Here is a 25,141-nt window from a genome sequence, read left to right as displayed (position 1 = left end):
CAAAGCTCCCCTCCTTCTGCCTGCAGAAGGGAGCTGCTGCCTAAAGAACCAGGCGGAGCATGTTTCTGCGGGGCTAAAAGACTGGTGCAAGCTCCTTGCTGCAGTCAAGGGGATGGGAGATCAGCACTCCCCTCGCCCTGGCTGTAGCAGGGAGCACGGCAAAGCACTTTGCCTGGGTCTGTAGGTGCTGGGTCCCTGCTGGAGCCAGAGGGAGGGGAGCACTGATCTTCTGTCCCCTTGGCTGCAGAAGGAAGCCACTGCCGAAGGACTCAGGTGGAGTGCACAGGGCTACAGGACACATGCAGTTTCCCTGCTGCAGGAGACAGGAGATTGGCGAGGAGGCTGCTCTTTCCATCTGGCTGCAGTGCGGAGCCTGGTGGCCCTTCAGGGTTGTAAAAATGATATCTCTGGCCCTCGTGCCAAAAAAGGTTGGGATACACTGGAATAGAGCATTTGTGTATATCACAAAGACAGTTACAGCTTTAAATGTTGAGGCATTTTATTAATTAAGTACAAATCTTCATAACAGAATCAAGTCACTAATATAATAAAATCTCATCACACAACTGGTCCTCCTCTAGATTTACACCTCTTAAACTTACCTTATTTCCCTCATGAATCTCTTTCCTTTATGTCTCTTGTTAACTCTTAGAGTCTAGAGTCACATTCATGTGATGTGACATGCTGCAGCACCACCAGTGGCTCCTTTATGACAGAATCAACCACTCTTGCAGTGAACCCTTTAGGCTCACTTCTAGGATTAATTCACTCTCCTCCCCCTAACACACACATCAAATGCCTCTGGTCAAATAGCACCAAAGAACTTACCAAACATGATGGCATTTTCCAGTTTTAAACTCAACAGTATATACCAGTCTTGCAATCCACACTAAACTAGCATTCACTGAAGTTAGAAAAGTATTAAAATCCCTCAAAGATGCTTTTAATGATTACTTTAAAAGAAAGTGCTTTTGAAAGTCTAGCACTCTCATGCTCTGTGCCAGATCCAGGCAAGCAGAAGCCATTTAATTGTCAAGACACAAAAGTATTATACAACAAGTGAAAAGTTTAAAAAAATAAAAAAATATCCAGATTTATCCAGTAAGGTGCTGGGTTAACATTTGAGCACCAACTTAACATGTAAAACCCAGCCAGCTAGCTTTCCCACCAACACATTTGGCACATCACTCAAAACTAAGCAAATTCCCCCCCAGCAAGTTTTTCTTATCACTGCCATGCTTACTTAGGAAAAAATATTTAAGTCATTCTCACTATCCAGTAACTACTTTTTAAAATTACAGCTTATTACAAGCTAGCCAAAAATACTAAAGTCTGGCCAGAGTTTGCCCTTCTGTTACCACTCTTAAGTCTCTACAGACTTCACTCTGACCCAAACAGATCTGTAATATCAAGTCTCCTGATTTTTTTTTTTTTTTTAAATTGTGGTTAGCTGCAAAAATTCCTTCTGGAAGCTCAAGAAAACAACAGGCCTGACAAATTATGAAAGGCCTTGATTTTCCCACCTCAGAAGGAAAGTAAGAGCAGTAAACATTATACACTGGGTAAGAAATATGTTCTTTGTATACACATTATGCTGCAGTCTGACCTCTTAATAAAAATATTTTGCATTTCCTTATTTAAAAACTAAGCATTAGCATTAACACTTCTAGCTGACAACCACCAATACTGTCATCTTTGTGCATGAAACATTCTCAGGTTAACATACCTAAAGATTTTTCATTGCACTTGCATTGATTTTCTATGGGGTTCTCTCTCCATCCCTCCCAAAATTCATTGAAAATTCAACTTGTCATAGATGCTGTCCAGCACCAGAAACAGAAAACATGTACACATTGACACACTACGTTCCTGCTGATCTCTGCAGTATTTACCTCCAAACTTCAGGCCCAGTTGCAAAGAATTAAAGACTTTTAAAACATTCACTGAAACACAGGGCCTCTCTTTTGAGCACTAGCGTTTTTGGTGGGGGTTTTATTGAGAATTTTCTGCTCCCACCACAAGCTGTTATACAGAGAAAGGTGCCTAATGGGACATTTCCACCCTAGATTTACTTCCACTACAAATAATTATCATAATTTTAAAAAATCCACAATTCACATTAGTCAGGGAGCTAGGCTTTATCTTCACCGTAGCTTAAAAAAAACCCACTTACCTGAACATGACCAAATATAATTCACTGTACAACTAACAGAAAACGTACAATTAACATTTATTATTTGCACCACTTCTACTTTGGGGGTAAAGATTTAGCCACCCCATACCTCCCCACGAGAAGGGGGATGAAGCACCATTAGCTTTCTCCATAAAGAGATGGATATAGCTCACACTCTATTTAAAGTAGAGAGGAATATGCCCCCTTCTCACAATACCACTATCAGCAGGTGTAATTCCCGAGTTCTCTGTATATGAAAAAATATAGCACCACCACCTTAACAATAGGGTATAAAAGCCCCATCCCTCCCACAAAAAGAAGTGGCTGCAACCCCACCTGCACAAGCAAAGATTAAACTCCCATTCCAACTATATATACAGAGCCTCATCGATCCCCCTTCTCTCCAAGAGAAAGGGGTTCGGGCCTCATCCCTTCTACTTGGGGATACGCCCCCACTCCTGAGTGAAGCCCACTTACTTATACAATTAGGGGTTGCAGTTCCCATCCTCTGTGAGTGGGGATCCCAGGCCCCCCCATACGCGGCCATATTGGGGTCCTCGGCCCCTGCACGCTCTCCTCCCTCTGCGGGCTCGGCTCTACCCCCGCCCCTCCATCCCTTCCTGTGGAGGGTCTCAGCCCGGGCGGGGGCTGGCCGGTGTAAAGGATACTGTTGGGGCGGCTGGGTCTGTAAGGCCCTGATGTTGGGGTGAGGAGGCGGCGGCACTCCCGCTGCCGCCACTGGGTGAGGGGGAGCCGGGGAGGGAGGCGGCCCCGCTGCCACCGCCCCGTTCCCGGGGCCGGTCCCCGCCGCCGCTGCAGCCGCTGAGCCGGGCTTCAGAGCCGCCTTCTGCGGTAAACTCATCGCAAAGCGCAGCCACCACCCCCCTGCAGGGAGCGGGGCCGGGCGCGGGGGGGAGCCGGGCCGGGGGAGCGGGGAGCGGGCCGGGAGGCGGCGCGGGGGCAGGGGCAGCCCGGCGGGCCAGCACCACTGGCCGGTCTCCGTGACAACGCGCCTCCGGGACGGCTGGGGCGGGGAGAGGGGCTGGCGAGGGCTGCTCAGGCCGCGCTGCTCATGGGCCGCCGGCGGCGGGGGGTCTCGGTCCCCCTCCCCGGGGGAAGCGGCACCCTTCGCGGTGGCGGCTCTCGGACGATGCCGGCGGATTTTCCTCACTGTAGTATCGGAGCATCAAACATGGCGCTGCGGCCGCCTCCAGCAGTCCGGCAGGACGGACGCTCGGGCGCCTTCGGCCCGCTCCGGAGCCGCTCGGGCCTGACGCGCTCGGAAAGCATCGGCCCGCTCCGGTACCGCTCGGCCTCAGGACTCTCGGAAAACTTCGGCTCCCTTCGGAAATCCTCTGCTCTGCGGCTGCGCTGCTGTCGGGAGACTTCCGGGTGCTCGGCCGCGGTCCTCAGTCAGGGGCTTGGGACTCTCGAGCAATTTCGAAAAGACTCGAACTTGGGATTCGGGCATCTGCCGACATGCTTAGGCCACTTCAGAGATCCTGGGGAAGGGAACGTGTGCTGCTTCAGAAAAGTTCGGCCCCAAGCTGAGAGGGGCTCCGGGAACATAGACCCATAGAAGATTAGGGTTGGACGGGACCTCAGGAAGTCATCTAGTCCCACCGCCTGCTCAAAGCAGGACCAACCTCAACTAAATCATTGCAGCCAGGGCTTTGTCAAGCTGGGCCTTTAAAACCTCTAAGGATGAAGATTCCACCACCTCCTGGGCAACCCATTCCAGTGCTTCAGCACCCTCCTAGTGAAAACGTTTTTCAGAATATCCAACCTAGACCTCCCGCACTGCAACTTGAGACCATTGATCCTTGTTCTGTCATCTACTACCATTGAGAACAGCCTAGCTCCATCCTCTTTGGAACCCCCTTTCAGGTAGTTTAAAGCTGCTATCAAATCACCCCTTATTCTTCTTCAGACAAAACAAGCCCAGTTCCTCAGCTTCTCTTCATAAGTCTTGCGCTCCAGCCCCCTAATCATTTTTGTTGTCCTCCGCTGGACTCTCTGCAATTTCTCCACATCCTTTCTGTAGTGGGGGGTCCCAAATTGGATACTATACTCCAAATGTGGCCTCACCAGTGCGGAATAGAAGGGAATAATCACTTCCCTCAATCTGCTGGCAATGCTCCTACTAATGAAGCCCAATATACTGCTAGCTGTTTTCACAATAAGGGCACACTGTTGTCTCATGTCCAGCTTCTTGTCCTCTGTAACCCCCAGGTGTTTATCTGCAGAACTACTGCCTAGCCAGTCAGTCCCCAGTCTGTAGTGGTGCATGGGATTTTTCCGTCCTATGTGCAGGTTTCTGCACTTGTCCTTGTTGAGCCTCATCAGATTTCTTTTGGCCCAATCCTCCAATTTGTCTAAGTCACTCTGTATCCTATCCCTACCCTCCAGCGTATCTACCACTCCTCCCAGCTTAGTGTCATCTGCAAGCTTGCTGATGGTGCAATGCACCCCATCATCCAGATCATTAATGAATATGTTGAACAAAACCGGCCCCAGGACCAACCCCTGGGGCACTCCGCTTGTGATCGGCTGCCAGCTAGACATGGAGCCATTGATCACTACCCATTGAGCCTGACGATCCAACCAGCTTTTTATCCACCTTATAGTCTATCCATCCAACTCATAGTTCTTTATCTTACTGATAAGAATACTGTGGGAGACAGTATCAAAAGCTTTGCTAAAGTCAAGCTATATCATGTCCACTGCTTTCCGCACATCACAGAGTCAGTCATCTTATCATAGAAGGCAATCAGGTTAGTCAGACATAACTTGTCCTTGGTGAATCCATGCTGAGTGTTCCTGATCACCTTCCTCTCCTCCAAGTGCTTCAAAATCGATTTCTTGAGGACCTGCTCTATGCTTTTTCCAGGGACTGAGGTGAGACTGACCAATCTGTAGCTCCCCAAATCATCCTTCTTCCCTTTTTTAAAGATGGGCACTATATTTTCCCTTTTCCAATCATCTGGGACCTCCCCTGATCGCCATGAGTTTTCAAAGAACACTTGGCTGTTTTAAAGGATTTGAGAAGCCCCCATGGGGAGAGTTTTCTAACTGGGGTCCCCAAACAGCTGTGTCCCTTCTCTCCCTCTAGTTGTCACCCAACCAACCAGCCCCCCTTATAGCCCACAGCTGGACCCATTCTCCCCACACAGCTGGCACCTAACCAACCAGCCCTTCTTCCACTCCACAGCTAGGCCCCTTGTCTTCCCCAAACAACCAGCACCCCATCCACCCCGCAACTGGGCCCCCTTTAGTCTGAGTTTATTCAATTCCAGCCATGCACGCACACATGCTGGGATGTTCAGCATGGAGGGTAGGAGATGTTATTCCTTTGACTGTTCATCTTTCCAAAGGTTAATTTAAAAAAAAGAATGGTTCTACAAGCTGTCAAAAAATTAATTGTACTGGCCACACAACTCCCACAGAAGTCATAATCATCATCTAAGAATCAGGAACTTTGAGTATTGTCTTTACTGAAAAACATGGGCCAGACTCAACACTGGGTCCAAGCTGAAATTAGCACAGGACCACAGGGACAGGGGCAAAGGTGGCTTTACACGACAGTTATGTGTACATACTACAGATATGTCTACATTATGGACACTACAGCAGCCCAGCTACAGGGCTGTAGCTTTGCCACTATAGCACTGTAGTGTAGATGCTTCCTACAGTGACAGAATGAGTTTTTCCATCGATGTAGGTAATCTGCCTCCCTGAGTGATGGTAACTAGGTCAGTGGAAGAGTTCTTGCTCTGCTTCTTTACCCAAGCCCAAAGAAGAGCTCTGTGTAGCTCAAAAGCTTGTACCTTCCACCAACAGAACATGGTCCAATAAAAGATATTACCTCACTCAGCTTGTCTCTCTTATATAACTGTCTAGCTAATCTATTCAGGTACTTATCGGGCCTTCATTACTGTAGAGTCGGAGCACCTCCTGTTACTTAAAAGATGATTATTTAGTGTTTTCACGTATTTTTTATGAAATGGGAGAGGCTGAATTAGATGCTGTAATGGGAGTGAGTTGCACATTTTAGGGTCCACCACAGGAAAGCTTTGATCCCCTACTCAGAGCTATGAAAGGCTGCGAATGATTTAGTTGCGGTTGGACCGGCTTTGAGCAGGGGGTTCTATTAGATTACCTCTTAAGGGCCCTCCCAACCCTAATCTTTTGTGATACTATGTCAGATTGCAGATTCTCACCTACACAAAGTCAGCAGAACTGGTCTCATGTATACGCAGGTTCCTGCAAGGGAAGGCCAATCCTTGAACTGGCAAAGTGCGCAAGTACTCATTGATTCCTTAGCAGGGCCCACGCATAATTTTTTCAGGCCCAGTATAAACTTGTAACATGGGCCCCTCCACCCCCCTCCCCATACCACAATCCCTCATCCCATACATACAATCTCATGAGCCATGAACATTTTTTTCCTCATGGTAATGGGAGTTGCAGCCTGGGCTGGGCCACCCAGGGCCTCTGGGCCCTGGTGAAGTGTACCTTCCCCCCGCCCCCGTGTGGGGGCTCTGTTCCTTACTGATCTTATCCTAGCACTGAGGAGAGAGAATAAGGTAAATTAGAATATGCTGGGATGGCTGTTTGCTCTCTGCATTTCTCACAGGATCCTTGCTATATTTACATATGGCTTTGATGGGCTAAAATCCAGGGCAAACGTAAATACAATACACCCTCACTATAACCAATCCCTGGGGATCCAAGCCATTTGTTCAGTATAGCAAGGGGTTCGTTATAGCGAGAGGTGGGAGGGAGAAAAGCTCCTCCGGCCCTAGGGCTGCGGCCAAGGCAGAGTACTCCTCTGGCCCCGGGGTCGTAGCAGGGAGGGAAAGCTCCTCTGGGAATTTATATAAGCTGTACCAGCAAAAGCATTCTTGCCAGTATAAGCATCCATACTAGGAAGGTTTGCCAGGTATAGCTATACTGGCAAATCTTTCCTAGTGTAGAGTAGGCCATAGTCTCATTTAGGCCCAGATTCTCAAAGATATTTAGGCTCCTATCTTCCATTGAAATCAGTGGAAATTAAGAGCCTAAATACCTTTAAGGAGCTGGGCCTTTGTGTCTCTGTTTCCCATCTGTAAAATGGGGATAATATTACTTCTGTACCTGATGAGATGAAGTGGCACCATTCTGAGGCACTTGGAAAAGGGGAAGGTGATCAGGAACAGTCAGCATGGACTGGCTAGGCAGCAGTTCTGCAGAAAAGGACCTGGAGGTTACAGTGGACAAAAAGCTGGATATGAGTCAACAATGTGCCCTTATTGCCAGGAAGGCTAATGGCATATTGGATTAGCTGCATTAGTAGGAGCATTGCCACCAGTTCGAGGGAAGTGATGATTCTCCTCTTTTCGGCACTGGTGAGGCCACATTTGGAGTATTGTGTCCAGTTTTGAACTCCCACTACAGGACGGATGAGGACAAATTGGAGAGAGTCCAGCAGAGGGCAACAAAAATGATTAGGGGGCTGGTGCACATGACTTATGAGGAGAGGCTGAGGGAACTGGGCTTGTTTTGTCTGCAGAAGAATAAGGGGTGATTTGATAGCAGCCTTTAACTACCTGAAAGGAGGTTCCAGGGAGGATGGAGCTAGGCTGTTCTCAGTGATAGTAGATAACAGAACTAAGAGCAATCGTCTCAAGTTGCAGTGGCGGAGGTCTAGGTTGGATATTCTGAAAAAACTTTTTCACTAGGAGGGTGCTGAAGCACTGGAATGGATTACCTAGGGAGGTAGTGGAATCTTCATCCTTAGAGGTTTTTAAGGCCCGACTTGACAAAGTCTGGCTGGGATGATTTAGTTGAGGTTGGTCCTGCTTTGAGCAGGGGGTGGGACTAGATGGCCTCCTGAGATCGCTTTCAACCCTTCTTCTATGATTTTAAGTGCAAATAAATACATTAAATATTGTCAGGCAGTCAACTACAACGTTGATGGGAGCCATAAAATCACCCTAAATAGATTATGGCCCAAATGCAACTTTGACAATTTGGACCATGCAGGGCCAGCTTTCAGGATAAATGTCACATCAAATAGAGCACACATCATCTTTGTAATACTATTCAGAATCAGGAGATGGAACTATTACATGTTCTATCTAACTGAATGTAGAGGCTATTAGATCTCAGGAGCAAAGCTCCTGTTAATTGTAGTGCAGTTCTTTTGAGAAGTAATGCTTGTCATCAGTAAAAGTTGGTCTCTGCCTGAATCTCACTGGAATAGTTTTAGTTACTAAGGTACTACAGTACTTACCAGATATAACAACACAAAACACAAACATTTCATAGCATCAAAAATTATTCCCAGAGTCAGTAGCAAAGTGAAGATGCTTAGGATACTAGCTATTTTCTCTTTGCAGCTAACTCCTTTTATTGCACCAGTCACCTATGTGCCTGTGTAAAAAGCTTGCAAAAAGAAAATGACTACAATTAGTAACTTCCCATCCATCTCAAGCTCTTTCCAGAAAGCTGGATGAAAATGAAACTGACTAGGATTGTGCCAAACCTTGCCAACATGTCAAAGAAATGCATTAACTGAAGTCAATTTCCATCAATATTTACCTGTAGAAGGGGCTGCAGGTATTGTATTCTAGTCAATTTTCCTCTGTAGCCTATGGCTACATGAGTAAAATGTTTCTGATGCTGACCCTACAGAGGGAAAACAGAAGGAAAGGCAAGAAGAGAGGAAAGACAAAAACAACAGATGAGAAAGATAGCAATAGAAGGCAAAAAGAAAGACCAAGATGAGACAAAAAATGGAGAGGAAGGGAGAGAGAATGAAAGGAAGAGAGACAGAAATGTATGTCATCTCATACTTTGGGCCAGCAGCCATGGCACCTCCTATGAAACACCATTGACCCATGTACTGGCTGTATTTTTGGGTGGGATGGAGGTGGTCCAGGGAGGTTGCCGTACCTGGTGGTAAATAAGTGCATTACAAAGTGTATTGTCACATTTCCCTGCCCTTCTTTACAGTCAGAGGCCCATTTGAATCCTGGGACTAAAGGCCTGTCCCCTCAATCGAGGAGAGAGGTCACAGAGTCCAGAATACAATTGATTGGGGAGAACAGAATATAACTGTGGGGAACAGCAAATGAAAAAACAGGGATCAGAGTGAGGGGCAGAGGTTAAAAAGAAGAGCCTCAGAGGGGCATACCAAGCAGAGAACCCTGGACAGCACCCACTGCTCTATAAAAGAGTTCAAGGAGCCAGTGGATGCTGCCCAGAGGAATTTTGTCTGGATATGTGAGGCAAGTAGGGAACAGAAATAGGCCCCACTGTCACAGAACACCACCCCATTGAGTTTTCTCCTAGTCTAATTGACAGCCCTCTTGGCCAGTGCCAGGAGGAGGGTGATGGGAAGGTCCTGCAACTTAGTAAGGCTATGGACAGAGTGTGTAAAGCGGATGATTTGGCTGTGGTTAGTCCTGCTTTGAGCAGAGGGTTGGACTAGATGACCTCCTGAGGTCCCTTCCAACTCTAATCTTCTATGATTCTATTCTATGAAAATAGGAACAAATGTACAAAGTGCAGCCAGTACCTCAGCTGGAGAGTCTGGAAAAATTGCTGCAACCTGACATACTCTTTTAAATAGACATGTACCAGGGTTTTCCTATCGCTGCAGAACGGGCAAGTGTCAGGAGACTCTGAACCGTGTGAGCCATGCGCCCATGCTTATAACTCCATAGAAGATCTCAGCCAGAGTAAGAGGCACCATGCGGCTGCCATTTCCTGCACTGGGAGTGAAGGACTGGAGCTCTGCCCAGGGAGAATTTTGAGAGCCCCGCTGGTGTTCTCCCATGCTGTTAGAGCTGCACTTGCCTCCAATAAGAAACAGATCCAGCAAAAGCTGCTATTATCGAACTACCTCTTTTCTCTTCTGCTTGGAAGAATCATTACCTGGGTGCTTTTCTATGTTCGGCAGCTGCATGGAATGACTAACTGGTTAGATATGGAGGCAGGGCCTTCAGATCGAAGGGGCTCTAGCCTTGGAGCTTTGATCAGCCCAGCTGTTTGAAGTCTCTAAGTGGCTAATCACTCCCTGTGGCAATGGGTAGAGCTGAGCTAAATTGAGCTAAACAGGGAAGACTTGGTATGAAAAACCACTTGCTAGGCAAACTCAAGAGCTGCAAACGGAGGCAGCTAGCAGCAGTTTTGAAGGGAATGTGAGAAGCTTGCTGTTCAGGTTCAGCACTATGTGTGATATCAAGATGGTCAGCGATGAAATGGTGGATGTATCATGCTCTCTCATGCAATGGATTTGCTATGCTCTCTTTCCTGCCTGAAGACAGAAGGGATTTCCTGTGCCTGAAATGCAAATTGGTGGCTGTGTTAGACTAAAAGATTGTTGAATTGGAGGGCAAGTTGAGAGGCTACTGAGAATCAAAGAAGATGTGGAATTCTTAGACATCCAGGTTTGGGAAACACCAAATTCACAGGTTCAAGGAAGAATGAAGCTGGCCGCATAAGAATCAGTGAGAGAGGGAGTCAGAGGGGAAGCCAGAGGCAGGAGGTCATGGCAGTATTCTACACAGTTGGAGACAGATGAGGACAGGCAGACTATGGCTAATTCCACACACCTAGAAGTTTCAAACTGATATCAAGTCCTCAGTGTGGAAACCAAGGAAGATACCTCTGAAGATCCAGCAGATCCAAAGGATGTGTTACCAGATTTGCCTGTCATCTTGGGGTTTGCTCATTTATTAGGGTTACTTTCCTGGAAGGGGGTGTGTGATTCTATTAATGTACTGCTTGTGTTACTTGTGTGTTCATACGGCTACAAGTCCCCTCCCAATGGAGCTATCCTGCAGGACCTTTGGTTTTCAGGGCTGGGATCTTCCAGCCCCAGGTTCAAATAAACCCCCCACATATACACACACACATTCCAGATTAACTGTGTGTCTGAGCAGACCGGGCTATCCCTGAACTCAGCAGGCTGGGTGACACAGCACTTTCAGCGGCCACCCTTATATGCCCTCTTGCACCGCACCAAAATAGAGCACACTTCTGAGCAGGCTGGGTCCAAACTGCACTTTCATCTGCCACCCTTATATGCCCCTGGACTCTACAGACTAGGCAGAGCAGCACTTCTCAGCTGCCCCTCACCACTCTACAATTGTTCTAGCAGTAACTTCCTTGATGAGCAAACCCCATGGGACTTTTGGGCACTCCAGGGATCTTTGGCTTAGGTAAAAGAAGCGTTGCTGCAGAGCAAGATAGGAAGCCAAGAACACAAAGGAGTAAATGATATTTGGAGAAAGAGACTGGCAACCAGCTTGATTATAAGAATTAGTTTATTGCCAGGTATATAAAACTTATGATACTAATAGTAATACCATACAAGGAGAGAAAAACAATCAAACGCTTACAATACTACACAATTACAGTTGGGGTATTGGAGAAAGCTATCCCAGGTTTGATTACAAAAGTAGAAAGTTATACCTGGACTAAAAGAGAGAGAGAGAGAGAGTGTTGAGCAGGGGGGTCTCACCACTCCATGCAGCTCAAAGGTTCCCAGGAGACAGGCTGTTCAGCTTAGGGTCCGGAGCGCTTGAGACAGGCAGAGCCGACAACACGATCAGTCAGGAAAAGGGGAAGTTCCAGTGGAGCTGATGCAGCATTTGGATCCAGGCATCAGAACCAGAAGTTTGAACTTGGGTAGGGGTTTTTGTAGGGAAGAAACAATGGTTCAAGGGAGAACACTAGGTTTGTTTATGGGTAGACAATGACTCAAGGGAGTATACCAGAGTGGTTTTCTTTATGTTGGACAATAGGAGCTGATCATTCCTGGCTATGGGCAGTGTTCCTTTGAGTGAGCTCACAATGCAATCATGCAGATTCAGTGTTTTGGATATCAATAACTAGAATGGTCTGATACCTGCGGAGCTGGATTTGTGCAGGTGTGGGGTCATTTACATCAGGAGCAGAGATCTCTCATCATGCAGTGCGTCCCTGCTTTGCTAATCCCAGAGTTCAGTATGGTTCCTGCTTTGGAGCTTGGTTCTCCATTCAGTATGCTAATTCTTGTTCCATCTTCAATGTAGATGAAGCTTCTATTCTCCATTCGATGTGCTAATCAAGATGCCTCCTTTTTACATCTAGGGAAGTTGCCTTAATCCTATCATCCTTGTCTGGAAGGGTTTAGGTGTGTCTCCCACTGCCTTTTCATTGCTTTTGGTTTCTGGTTCAAGCAGAGGCTGGGGGGGAGGGGATTCAGGTGAGCCAGAGAGAGTAGGAGTTTTGTGCCTTGATTCCCCAAGAACACAGAGCTGACAGGTAACAGAAGGAAGAGATATACAGGGCACACCCATGGAGTGTAGATCAGCCCAACCTGTATGAAAATCAAGCTTACTGCAAAGTGTTCTTCAACCATCCAAGGTTCCCCTACACATTATACATAGGTGTGTAAAGAACCAGTCATCCTGTGGTTTGGATGTCTGTAGCAGACATCAACTAGTACCCATCTTGTGCTTTAAAAAGAAGAAAGGGAAAGTTGATGGTAATGAATATATAACAGCTGTCAGGAATTGTAGAAAATTAATAAGAGAAGCCAAAGGACACAAGACGACATCTATGGCCAGTAGAGTTAAGGACAATAAAGAGTTTATTAAATACATTAAGAACAAAAAGAATCCAGACAATGGTATTGGTCCACTACTAGATGGAAATGATAGGTTTATGAATAATAATGCAGAGATGTTTAATACATATTTCTGTTCTATATTTGGGGAAAAAACAAATGATGTGGTCTCATCTTATGGTGATGATAACACTCTTTCCATTCCACTAGTATCTCTGGATGATGTTAAACAAAAGCTTTTAAAGTTAGACATTTTTAAAAAAACATTAAAATTGATGTTTAAATCAACAGATCCACATAACTTGCATCCAAGAGTTTTAAAAGAGCTGGCTGAGGAGCTCACTGGACCATTAATGTTGATTTTCAAAAAGTCTTGGCACACTGGGGAAGTTGCAGAAGACTGGAAGAAAGCTAATGTTGTGCCAGTTTTTAAAAAGGATGACTGGGATGATCTGAGTAATTATAGGCCTGTCAGCCTGACATCATTTGCAGGCCAGATAATGGAGTGGTGTTAGGATTTGGTTAATAATATATAATTAATGCAAATCAACATGGGTTTATGGAAAATAGATCCCATCAAACTAACTCAGTATCCTTTTATGATCAGATCACAAGTTTGGTGGATAAAGGTAATAGTGTTGTTATAATATACTTGGACTTCTGTAGGTGTTTGACTTTGGGGCTGCAGGGCATTTTGATTAAAAAAAACTAGAATGATGTAAAATTAACATGTCACTTACTAAATAGATTAAAAACTGGCTAACTGATAGGTCTCAAAATGTAACTATAAAACAGAGAATCATCATTGAGTGGGGCTGTTTCAAGGGGGGTCCCACGGAGATCAGTTCTTGACCCTACACTATTTAACAGTTTTATCAGTGACCTGGCAGTAAGATTGCCACCTTTCTAAATGCTGGTAACTGGGCCCCCAAGGCCACACCCCCTACCCTGCCTCTTCCTCCAAGGCTCACCCCTATCCCACCTCTTCCTTCAAGGCCCGGCCCCTGCTCCACTTCTTTCTCCCCAAGACATGCCCCCATCACTTGCTCCTCCTCCCCTCCCCTTCTGGATCGTGTCATGGAACCTGCCTACAGGTAGGAGGTGGCCCTCACTGAGCAGGGGCTGGCACAGGTTAATGACCCAGTGCCTCCCCCTGCCCTTTGGTAACCGGACTTTTGGTAACCTAAATGGCACCTGGACACAGAAGCCAAAAACCAGACTGTCCAGGTAAAACCATACACTATTTCCTTCTCTTCCCCTGCCCCATCCCCATCCCCTTCCTCTGCCTGCCTCATCCACTTTCCTCTTTCCACTGTCTCCTGCCCCATCGCACTACACCATCTCCTATTCCTTTCGCTTCTTCCTGCCTCATCCACACCGCCTTCCTATCACTGCCCCATCCCCTTTCCTCGCCACACTGTCCCTTGCCCCATCCCCTTCTCTTTCCCCTGCCCTATCCCATCCCTCTTCCTTCCAAACTGCCTCTTCCCCCTACCTCGCCCCCTTGCCTTGCCCTCCCACAGACACTCACCGTTGTACAGAAACAGGACCCAGCACATGTAGAAGAGGACAACAACTGGCACTAGGACTCAGGAGGCAGTGTTCCAGAGCTGCCAATCTCAGCTGGAGAGAGCGACTGAGTGAGCCAGCACAGTGTGGGAAGGACAGATCCCCCCCATCCCCCTTCCGACAGGCTGAGCAGAGCAAGCCCTGCTCAGTGTTCGCAGAAATCAGGAGTGTGGGGGTAGTGGGGGGGCAATGATGACCTGGTGCCTCCCCCCTTCCGCGGTAACTGGATTTCTTCGAGTGATTGCTCATGTCCATTCCACTATAGGTTTGTGCACACCTCCGTGCATGGCTACCAGAACATATTTCCTCTTAGCAGATCCCGTTGGGCTGGCTCCAGTGCCCCCTGGAACCCCGCGCATATGCCGTGGTATATGAAGTATTGCCGGCCCTATGCCCCCTCAGTTCCTTCTTTCCGCCTATGACAGTTGCTAGAACTGCCTTTGCTTGCTTCGCAAGTGCTTCATTCCCCGTTGTTGAACTGTTATCGTTGTTACTTCTGTTAGTTGGGTAGTTAAATTAAGTATCTGTGAATAGTGGTAGTTAGTACCTAGGGTAGTCCCGGCTCACTGAGCTTCAAACCGTGTGCCTCCTGTGGGAAGGCTTTCCCGCTCAGCGACCCCCACAACAGCTGGCTGAAGTGCTTGGGGGAAGCCCATTGCAAGGAGAAGTGTAAGATCTGCAAGGCTTTCAAACCAAGGACTCAGAAGGACAGACAAATCCATTTGAAAACCTTGCTCATGGAGGCAGCACTTCATCCAGCCTCCAAGCCAGCCTGTTCCACCTCGGTACTGAGTGTGAGGTGCAGAGTGCACCATCGGTACTGGCCTCGACTTGACACTGCGCATCTTCTCCGGTACCAAAGAAGAAGCTGAAGCAGTGCTTGGAGCGCGGACTCTTCCCCCCACTGTCCAAACAGGTGGGGGTCGAGCATGGAGCCGCACCGGGGCCAGACCACAGGCACCCATTCACCGAGCATGAAGCCGTTCTGGAGATCAGCGCAGCTCTTCGTCGCAGTGGCCAACCAGATGAAAGGCTCACCTGTCTCCACCCAGCGCATCTCCTCGTGGATAACATCCTGCATCAAGTTCTGCTATGAGCAGGTGAAGGTGCCGCTTCTGGGAACCATCACAGTGCACTCAACCAGAGCTCAAGACTCGTCTACAGCCTTCCTGGAGAGAGTGCCCGTGCAAGACATCTGCAGAGCCACCACCTGGTCGTCAGTTCATAGCTTCACGTCCCACTACACCATTGTCCAGCAGGTGTGGGAAGACGCAGGTTTCAGCAGAGTGGTGCTGCGGGCAGCCCATCGGTAACTCTGACTCACCTCCAAGATATTGCTTGTTAGTCACCTATAATGGAATGGACATGAGCAATCATTTGAAGAAGAAAACAAGATTACTTACCAGTAACTGCTGTTCTTCGAGAGGTGTTGCTCCTGTCCATTCCATGACCCACCCGCCATCCCCGCTGCCGGAGTTGGCGGAAAGAAGAGATTGAGGGGGTGTAGGGCTGGCAGCGCCTCATATACCGTGGAACGTGCACGAGGCTCCAGGGGGCACTGGAGCCAGCCCTATAGGATCTGCTAAGGGGAAAAAGAGTTCCGGGTAACCGTACACGGAGGCGTGCACACACCTATAATGGAATGGACATGAGCAACACAGGCAGGCAAGGCTAGCAGAGCTTGATATCCTCTGCGAGGCAAGCTCAGAGGATGTCAGGCACTCCTGGGGTGGTTAGGGAAGGGGGGAGGGGGACGCAGGCCCACCCAACTCCACTGCGTCCCAGCCCAGGGCCCTATCAGTGGCAAAGCAGTTTGCCACTGGGTCAGCGGTGGGTCAGTGGTGGTTAGCCCCCGCATCCCGCAGTGTCCTCAGAACTGCAGCCACTTGATTCAAGTGCTTACTCCAGTCTCGGCTGTACACCATGACGTCGTCCAAGTAGGTTGTGGCGTAGTTTATGCGTGGCACTAGGAGCTGGGCCATCAGCCTCTGGAACGTCGCCAGTGCATCATGGAGTCTGAAGGGCATCCGCACAAACTGGTATAGCCCACTGGGGGTTGCAAATGTCATCTTCTCCTTGGAGCTGGCGTCAAGGGGGATTTGCCAGTACCCCTTGGTAAGGTCAAGGGTGGTAAAATAGCGAGCCTCGCCAAGTCGCTCAAGCAACTTGTCGATGCGTAGCATGGGGTAGGCATCAAACTTTGAGATGAGATTAACCCTCTGGAAGTCTATGCAAAAATCGGCACAACCCGTCGGGTTTTGGCACCAGCAGAATGGGGCTGCGCCACTTGCTAGTCAAGGGCTCTATCACCCCCAGCTTCAACATGGCTTGGACCTCTTCTTCCACAGCCGCCTGCAGATGGCGGGGGGGGGGGGGGGTGTGTGATCTCATGCCAGTCCGCACCACCTCACCGGGGTGGGTCTCAATCTTGTAGTATACCTGGGTGATCCTCCCGGGGGTCGTGGTGAAGCTCGTGGTGAATGCTTCCACCAGGTGTTTTGCCTGTTGCCTCTGGGTCTCAGTTAGGTCAACGCTCAGCTGGGGTTCATCAGAGTCTGCCTTTTCAGGGATCTGTGGGCCTAGGTCTGGATCCAGGGGGTAAGGGTTGATGAGTAAAACCTCCCACTCACACCAAGACTTCAACAGGTTTAGGTGGTAGACTTGCTTCTTCTGCTGGTCTGGTTGTCGGACCTCATAATTCACCGGGCCAACCTGTCTGATAATTTCAAATGGCCCCTGCCATCGGGCCAGTAGTTTGGACTCGGCGGAGAACAATAAAACAAGTACCCGATCGCCTGGCTCAGAGGAACAAGTCCGTACTCCCTTGTTATATGTCCGGGCCTGGGTGGTCTGGGCTGTTTGCAGCCTCTCCTAGGTGAGCGTCCCAGCCTGTCAAAGATGTTCCCATAGGTCCAGGACATACCGGAGCAGTCTCTTCGCTGGCAAGGGGGCCTGTTCCCACTGCTCCCGCATAAGATCCATGATTCCCCTCAGTTGTTGGCTGTATAGTAGTTCAAATGGTGAGAACTGGGTGGAGGCCTGGGGGACTTCCCAGATGGCAAGGAGCAAAGATGGGATCAGTTGGTCCCACCTCTGCAGATCCTCCTGGGGGAACTTTCGGAGCATGTGCTTCAGAATCCTATTGAATTGCTCAACTAACCCGTCGGCCTGGGGGTGGTATATCAAGGTCCAGAGCTCCCGGACCACAAGGATGTCACATACCTCCCAAAACAGTTGGGAGGTAAAATTAGTTTCCTAGTTCATGAGGAGCTCCCAAGGTAGCCCCACTCTCGCGAACACCTTGACCAGTTCTCATGCAACCCTCCGAGCAGTAGCATTCTTCAGAAGGATGGCCTCTGGGAAGTGGGTGGCATAGTCCATCAGGATGAGGAGGTAACGATATCCTGTCACACTCCGTTCCAGAGTCCCCAGCAGGTCTATGGCCATCCGTTCGAATGATGTTCCGATCAGAGGGAGAGGCACTAGGGGAGCCTGCGGAACACCCTTTAGGGCAGCCAGTTGACACTCTGGGCAGGAGGTGCGATACTCCCAGACTTCCTGGTACATGCTGGGCCAAAAAAAAAAAAAAGGGGGGGGGGGGGGCCAGTATCTGGGCCAGGTTCTTATCGAGACCTAGGTGGCCCATGGCTGGGATATCATGGGCCAGTCTCAGCACGGCTCTCCGGTGGATCCAAGGCACTCCCAGCTGGGCATGGGGGGGGCCCCAAGTCTAGGCCTCCCACGCCACACAATAGAGTCGGTCATGGCAAAATAAAAACTGTGGCCACTGGGCCACCCGTTGGAGGTCGGTCACCACTCTGTCTACAGTGGCCAGTTGGTCATAGGTGCCGCTGAGGGTGGGATCTTCCTGCTGGTCTTGACAAAAGTCATCCCCTGGTTCCCATGAGTCGGGCAGATCCATTCCAGCCAGTGGGGACTCTCCTTCCTGGATCCCCATCTCTCCGGGGCGTTCTGGGGCGGGACCCACATGGTCGTTTTTGGTGGGTGACTCCTGGGGGTCTGGTGTCTCTGCCTCCGGGGTCCCCTTGCCTGGGGTGCCTTGACTGCCTATCCGTTGTAGGACCCCTGCGAAGCCTGGCCAGTATCGGCCTAGGATCATGGGGTACAGGAGGCAAGGTGCCAGCCCCACTGGAAGTACTCGGGTGACCTGCCCAATGGTCAAGGGGACTGAAACTGTGGGGTAAAACTTCAGATCCCCGTGGATGCAAAGGCCAACATGTCTGAAGATCCGCCCATCCTCAGGGACCAGCCCCCTCAGAATGAGGGTCTGGCCATACCCAGAGTTGATCAGGGCCTCCAAATGCCTCCCCGCTATGCCAATGGTGATCATAGCTTTTGGGGTAGTTGGGCCCTGGGCGCGCCCCTCCCCGGTGTAGATCAGGCTGTAAGTGCAGTCCATTGCTGGACATTGCCACCGCAGTCATCCCATCTGGCCACATGTAAAACATGGGCCCAAGCTTCCTGAGGCTTCCTGGGGTCGGCCTTTCAGGTCCATGCCCAGTGCCCCCGAGCAGTCCAAGGGCTACCTGGGCCTGGGGCTGACTGCACCTTGGATCCTGGATCCGGCGGGGCAGGATAGTCCGCAAGGACTGGTGCGGCACGGTCCCCGCAGGGCTCATCCACCTGGGCCTGAGCGCTGTTGGAGTGGCTGGCTTCTGTGCTGCCAAAAAGTCTTCCATCAGACGTACCACCCCAGCCAGGGCGGTGGGGCAATGCCTCATTGCCCACGTCCTCCCCTGGGCAGGCAGGATATTTAAAAATTGTTCCAACACAAGCTGCTCTGCCACAGCGGGCACGTCATGCTGCTCTGGTTGGAGCCAGTGCCAGCAGGTGTCCTTAAGCTCCTGTGTCATGGCCCAACGACGGGCCCTGGGGGGTAATGCCTTCTTCTGGAACCGGCGTCGGAAGGCTTCAGGGTTAATATCGAGGGCATCCAGTATCACGGCCTGGTAGTCCTGCGCCTCGTCATCGGCCAGGGCCCGGTAGGCCGCCTGGGGAGCCCCCGTCAAATACGGGGAGCCAAAAGAACAGTCCATTGGTCTGGAGCCCAACCCGCGGTGGAGGCCACGCATTCAAACGTGGTCAGAAATGCCTCAGGGTCATCGTTAGGCCCTAACTTCGTGAGGCGTAGCTGTGGCGGGGCTACCAGCGGGGATCAGCCCTGGAGTTCATCTGGGCTTGCTGGTTTAGATAGCAGGGCACCTAGCTGTTGTACATATTGCCGTTGCAGCTCCTGCTGCTGGGTCCCCAGGTCCCGGATCAGATGTTGCTGTTGCGTGCCCAACATCTGTAGCAGCTGTTGCTGCTGTTGGTGGTCAGCCCACCACTTCATGAACTTGTCAAAATCCATGGTTGGACAAGTCACTAGCATCCGACTGCCGATGGATCATCGGAGCGGGCAGTCCCCCTTCTGCATTTTCTACCACATGTAGGCCGGTGGCACAATCCAGCCAGGGCGTTGCGACCCCTCCTCAGGCCCAGGCTCCAAGGAAGGCCACAGTGCCTTGCTACAATACCACACACCGGCTCCTGGAGTGTCTATGTGATGCAAACAATGCTAGGATCTGATCTCTGAAATGGTAGTGCTAAACTCGTGTACCCAGAGCAGCAGAGGGGACACAGCTACACGGTGTTCTACAGGTGTCCAGCTGAGCAAATGGGGACTTTTTGGCCTGCATGAACATAAACCAGTACTCAGGTATGCATGCCAATGTAGACATAGCCTTAGTGCAGACAGTTTATGAAAAATGAATTTGGGTAGCAGACATGTAAAACATGGTTTTTAAAACATCACCCTTCAAGAGGAGAAATGAGTAGAGTCCAATCTAATGTCTGGGATCAGCCTCCATCATATGTCACATAGCTCTATCATAACTCAGCTGAAAAATCCCTTAGCCTCTTCCTTTTAATTGGACAGAAGCATAGTTATACAGGTTATACTAGAAATCTGGTGGCCCATACTGGCCTGAAACTATGATTCTATGATATGATTAAATACATTAAAGATTGTGAGGTGCTCAGATACTACAGTAATGGCTACTATCTATCTATCTTAGGTACTTACCTGACCCCCATTACTGTAGTAACTGAGCACCTCACAATAGTGATACCCACTATCTATCTATTGTAGTTTGCTCTCTGACAGAAACAACCACTCCTGTATCACTGACTTGCTCTGGCCTTTGGATTCTGGCTCAGTGTTCTCAAAGGGGGGATGACAGATCCATGGCAGCTTTCACACCTCCATAACTCTCCCTAGGCATATGTGCTGAAGGTCTTGGTAAGATGGTCACAGGGATCTGAGAGAGGCATAAGGGCCCCACGGCAGCTACCAAGATTTCCAAGCAGCCCTGTTTAGGGATGGTCTGCTCGCTCATGTGAGGGTGGCCCTAGAAAAGGTGGGTCAAACAAGCCTTTCCTCATTGTTTGATACCCACTGCTCCCAGTTAAAGAGGAGAAATTGTCTAGTTTTAGTACTACCCTATATGGATATTTTATCAAGATAAACATGAAACTGACAAGCAGATGCAGGCGAATTAGAGGGTGTTGTGGCAAACGGCTGGCTTCACCCTGGTGGGTCTTGCGCTTTTGCCTCTCATAGTGGGCCAGTGCGTCACCAGTTACCTCGTCTCCCTAGGGAGGGGGGTAGGGACCCGGATCCACCAGCTTCTCCAGGTCCCAGCCCAGGGGCCCTATGAGCAGCTGCTTTGTGCTTCTGACACTGTATTCACAGCTGCAGTCTTTCCCCTGGGCTAATTTCTCCCCTCTGTCCTTCTGGCTCCTTGGGTCCTGCTTCCTTGCCACTTGGACCAGGCTTCCTTATCCAGGCCCCTGTGCCCGGGGGAGTATCTCAGTCCTGCCAGGGCAAGTTTCCCCCTCCTGAGCCTGGTACCTTTCTCAGGACTCCTCTTTGCTCTTCCATGCAACTCTGCACTTCTCTCTGCTCCTCCACACAATTCTGCACTCCTCCAGCTCAAGCACTCTCTGTCTGGAGCAGAGGGTTTTTATCAGGCACCTGGCTGGTCCTTAATTGGTCTTAACTGCTCCTAATTGCCCTCTAATGACTCTGGCTAGTCTGCGGGGAATAGAGCCCAGATCATTCTGGGCCTTCCCTACCTCCCATTTCCCTCTCTTCTAAGGCTGCCATAGGGGATACTGCTGGTCAATGGAGCTCCTGGGGCTGCTGCCGGCCTGTCCCCTTCCCAGCCAGCCGGGAGGGAGTGGGTGAGTGGTCCCTCCACCGCCACTACTACTACTACTACTACTATTACCATTGCTGCTGCTGCTGCCGCCGCCGCCACCACCACCACCAGTGACGGGGCCTTCGCAGGTTGGCTGCTGTCTGCTGCTGTCACCTGGGAGCCTGCTGCTGCTGCTGTTTTTGTCCATCACTGCTTGTGAGGAGGAGATCCACCATCATCTTTGCCACCACTGCTGCTGGGGGAGCGCTCCAGAGGGGGCTGCTTTTTTTTCCCTGGACTGAGTGACTGCACCACCTCTGCTCTTGTGGTGGTGGGGACAAGTACTGTTGCTTCTGTGGGGGGAGTGGCGTGGAGCTCTCCCCCCGGGTCCATCTACTCCCCATCCAACCCCACCACTACCATCGTTGCCCCCTCCACTGCCCCCAGCCATCGCTCGCTTCGCCTCCTCACCCTCAGCTGAGCTGCTCATCCCCTGGATTGCCTGGGACCGCTGCAGCAGCAGGGACTTGTTTTCCACCACCCAGGCCCACCTGGGCACATGTGCTTCCTCCCCCTCCCCAGTCTTCCTTTCCTTGTCTGGCCGGAGGGCTTCCCTTGCCCTCTGCTTTGCCCTCTGGTGGTTCCAGACCAGCTTATCCCGCCTCCCCTTTTTCCTTCCCCTTGTGGTCTGCCCCACCCGCCCCTTACTGACCAGTTTTGCCTCCCTCCTTTTCCCCCTGGGTTTCCTTGGTTTTCCTGCCCTGCCCAGCCCTGAGTGTTTGTTGGTTTGCCCTGCCATGCCCCGCCCTTGAGCGTTTGTCATTTGCCCCTGGCCCATTCCTTGGAGCCCTGTGCTCCTCCCTGCCCCGCCCTCGCTCCATGCCTGACCCTATCCCCCCAGGCCTTTGCTGCTTCTCCTTGCCCCGATTCGCCTCACCCCCTCAGTGTGCCCGGGTGCTCTTCAGTATCTGTGAGCCCTTAGAATCCCAGTTCCTTTTCATTTTGTCCCTGTTCACTGCACCCCCTGATGTGTTTGTGACCCCCCTTTTCCCAGTGCAGCTGGAGGAGCCGGCACCCCACCACGTTCCCCTCCCGGTCCCTGCCCCCCCCTCGCAGTGCCCTTCTCCCCAGCCTGCAGCCTAGTGGGGAGGAGTGGTTATCCACCCCGCCCCCCTTCCCAGCCCACCCCCCTGGTGTTTGCCCTTGGAACCCCTCCCTGCTTGCAGCCTAGCAGGGCAGGGTGGTCAGTCTTGACCCGCACCCCTCCCCTTCCCCTCCCTTCCAGGTGCCTACTCCCACCCATCCCTCTCTGATGGATCAGGCAGTCCCTGTGGTGGCCCCTGTCCCTTCCCCCCAGCCTGCTCCCCCGCCCACCACTTTGACTGCTGCTCCTAATGCTACTGCTGCCCCTACTGGCGTACCGGGGTGGCTCCCCTGTTGTGCCCCAGTGAGCAGCCAGGCCCCATCGCCCCCACAGCAAGTTCTGGGACGGGGCCCATGGAGGAGAGGGTGCCCAGGTTGGACTCAGGTTTGGGAGAGGACTTTCCCCAGGGGGAGGTTTCCCATTCCCTGGCCGCCCTGTCCCCACCCCTTCAACCTCCGACACCATCGTCCTTGCTGCCTGGCCCCGACCCTGTGGGCTCGCCTTCCGTTACCACCTTGGAGGGCTGGGTGCTTGTCGGGGAGAAGCGCAGCAAGCGGAACAACGCTCAGAACCTCCCCGCCTACTCGGATGGGGAGGAAGCCCCCTGGAAGTCTCTGAAGGGGCCCCGCCATCGCTGAGCCTTCTGCTGCATCCCCCAACGAAGTCCAACAGGCGGAGCCGGTCGAGGGGGACGCTGCAGTGGCGCGGAGGAGTAGCTCCACCCCCCTCTTGGGGGCCCTCTTAGCTTCCCTCCCTGGGAGAGCCCCAGAGGATGCTGCCCTCGCCACCCTGTCACCTTTGCCCCCTATCGCCGCCGAGGTCCTCGTTGCCCCGGCTTCCGGTGGAGTGGCGCCTGGGATGGCAGAGGGGGATTATGGCTCCATCTTTGCAGAGATCGAGTCCCTGGGTCTGACCCCTGTCACCCAGGGGGAGGACGATCCTTTGCCATCGGGCCTCGATCCGGGCAGTTTTGTGCTGGCCCCACCCCCTCCTTCCTCTCCCCTTCCCCAGACTGCTGTACCTGCCCTTGAGTCATCACTCGATGCCCCCATCTACCCAGCTGCGGCTGGCATTACACCTGCGGCCGCTGAGCCTCCTGTGGCAACGGTTGGCGCTGGGCAGCCAGGCCCTGAGGTGTCTGAGGTGGGGCAGCTGCCCCCCCAGTCTTTCTGGGGGCCCTGGCCTGAGCCGCCCCCTGCGTCTCACGGGGGCTGCAGGTGCCGAGTCCACCTTGGTGCGCGGGCCTGGTGTCGGCGAGGGCCCTCCCCCTGACCCCATGCCCCTGTGTTGGGTCAGGCGGAGCTGCATCCTGGTAGCTCTGCCCCTGGGGCCCCTGATCCCAACCCCGCCCCTGTATCTGTCCCCATTCCCACTCCTGACCCTCACCCCATTCCCGCCCCTGATCCTGCTCCTGTCCCTCCCATATTGTTACCGCCCCTGGGGTTGTGTCGTTCCCCCCCACCATCTGCCAACTCCCAGGAGGCGGTATTTGAGTTCCCCCTTCTACTCGGGTCTGCCGTCTTCCCTCTGCCACCGCTCCTTGTGCCGAGGGTTGAGGTGGGCAGCACGGCGCCCACGACATCGGCGCTGCATCAGGGCTCTGCCCCCTGTCTGCCTGTCTCTGTTGGCCATGGGGCCGCTGTGGGGTCCCGGCTGGAGGACAGCCCGGGGTCTCCTACCCCAGCCCCCGAGACACTGCGGGACGAGCTGCAGACCTTCCTGGCCAACTGTTGCGGGGTCAGGAATAGGGTGCGGCTTGCTCTGCAGCAGTGGGGAGACTTCCACCTTGTCCTCCGGGCCATGAGGGCTATCCTGAAGGAGGGGAAAGGGACTGGGAGGCTGGACACAGTGGCCTACCGGCAGGCCCTCAGCTTCTTTGACTCCCTCCTGGCCTTTGGGGTTGGTCATGGATGGCTGCGGGGCTTGACGGGGGCCCCCGGCGTTCCTGCCTGTGAGGATCCTTCCCAGCCCTCCCCATGACCCTGACCATCTTTGTAACCTTGAACACCAGAGGCTGTAGGATGGGTCTCCGCAGGAGCCAGCTGCTCACCTTCCTTCGGGACGGAGCGTACTCTGTGGTGATCCTGCAGGAGACCCATACCACTTCAGCCGCTGAGGCTAGTTGGCGGCTGGAGTGGGGAAACAGGGTGTTCTTTAGTCACCTCTCCGCCCGCGTGGGTGGAGTGGCCACCCTGTTCTCCCCCCCACCTACAGCCTGAGGTGCGGGGGGTTGCCAAGGTCATGCCGGGTTGCCTGCTGCACCTACAGGTCCATATGGAGGGGCTGGCGTTGAACCTTGTCAACGCCTATGTCTTGACATTGGGCCCGGAGAGGATGCATTTCTTCCAGCAGGCATCCGCCTTCCTCAGCACCTTGGATTCTCACGAGTGCCTGGTCCTGGGTGGGGATTTTAACACCACCCTCGAGGAACGGGACCTCACGGGGACTGAGCA

At 51.7% G+C, this 25,141-nt stretch overlaps 1 protein-coding gene across 7 annotated transcripts in view; it reads right to left on the bottom strand.

The window, feature by feature from the left end:
• The window catches only part of EIF4G3 (eukaryotic translation initiation factor 4 gamma 3), a 401,491-nt gene extending 398,350 nt beyond the window's left edge, over window positions 1-3,141 (bottom strand). For 2 of the 7 annotated variants that reach the window (XR_010923447.1, XM_067566991.1), the window contains exon 1: window positions 2,842-3,141. Coding sequence is in view for 4 of the 7 variants with exons in the window: in XM_067566991.1 (XP_067423092.1) it covers window positions 2,842-3,035 (194 nt within the window). In the remaining 3 variants the exon portion in view is untranslated. The remainder of the gene's footprint in view (window positions 1-2,841) is intronic. The other 5 variants (XM_067566987.1, XM_067566989.1, XR_010923446.1 and 2 more) reach the window with 4 other exon arrangements.
• Between the last annotated feature and the right edge of the window lie 22,000 nt (window positions 3,142-25,141).

This window comes from Emydura macquarii, unplaced genomic scaffold, assembly GCF_026122565.2.
Source record: "Emydura macquarii macquarii isolate MOO-44397 ecotype Brisbane River unplaced genomic scaffold, CSIRO-AGI_Emac_v2 contig_2768, whole genome shotgun sequence".
NCBI lineage: Eukaryota > Metazoa > Chordata > Testudines > Chelidae > Emydura > Emydura macquarii.
Note: the sequence above shows the minus strand (reverse complement) of the source record. Positions and strands in the feature narration are given on the sequence as shown.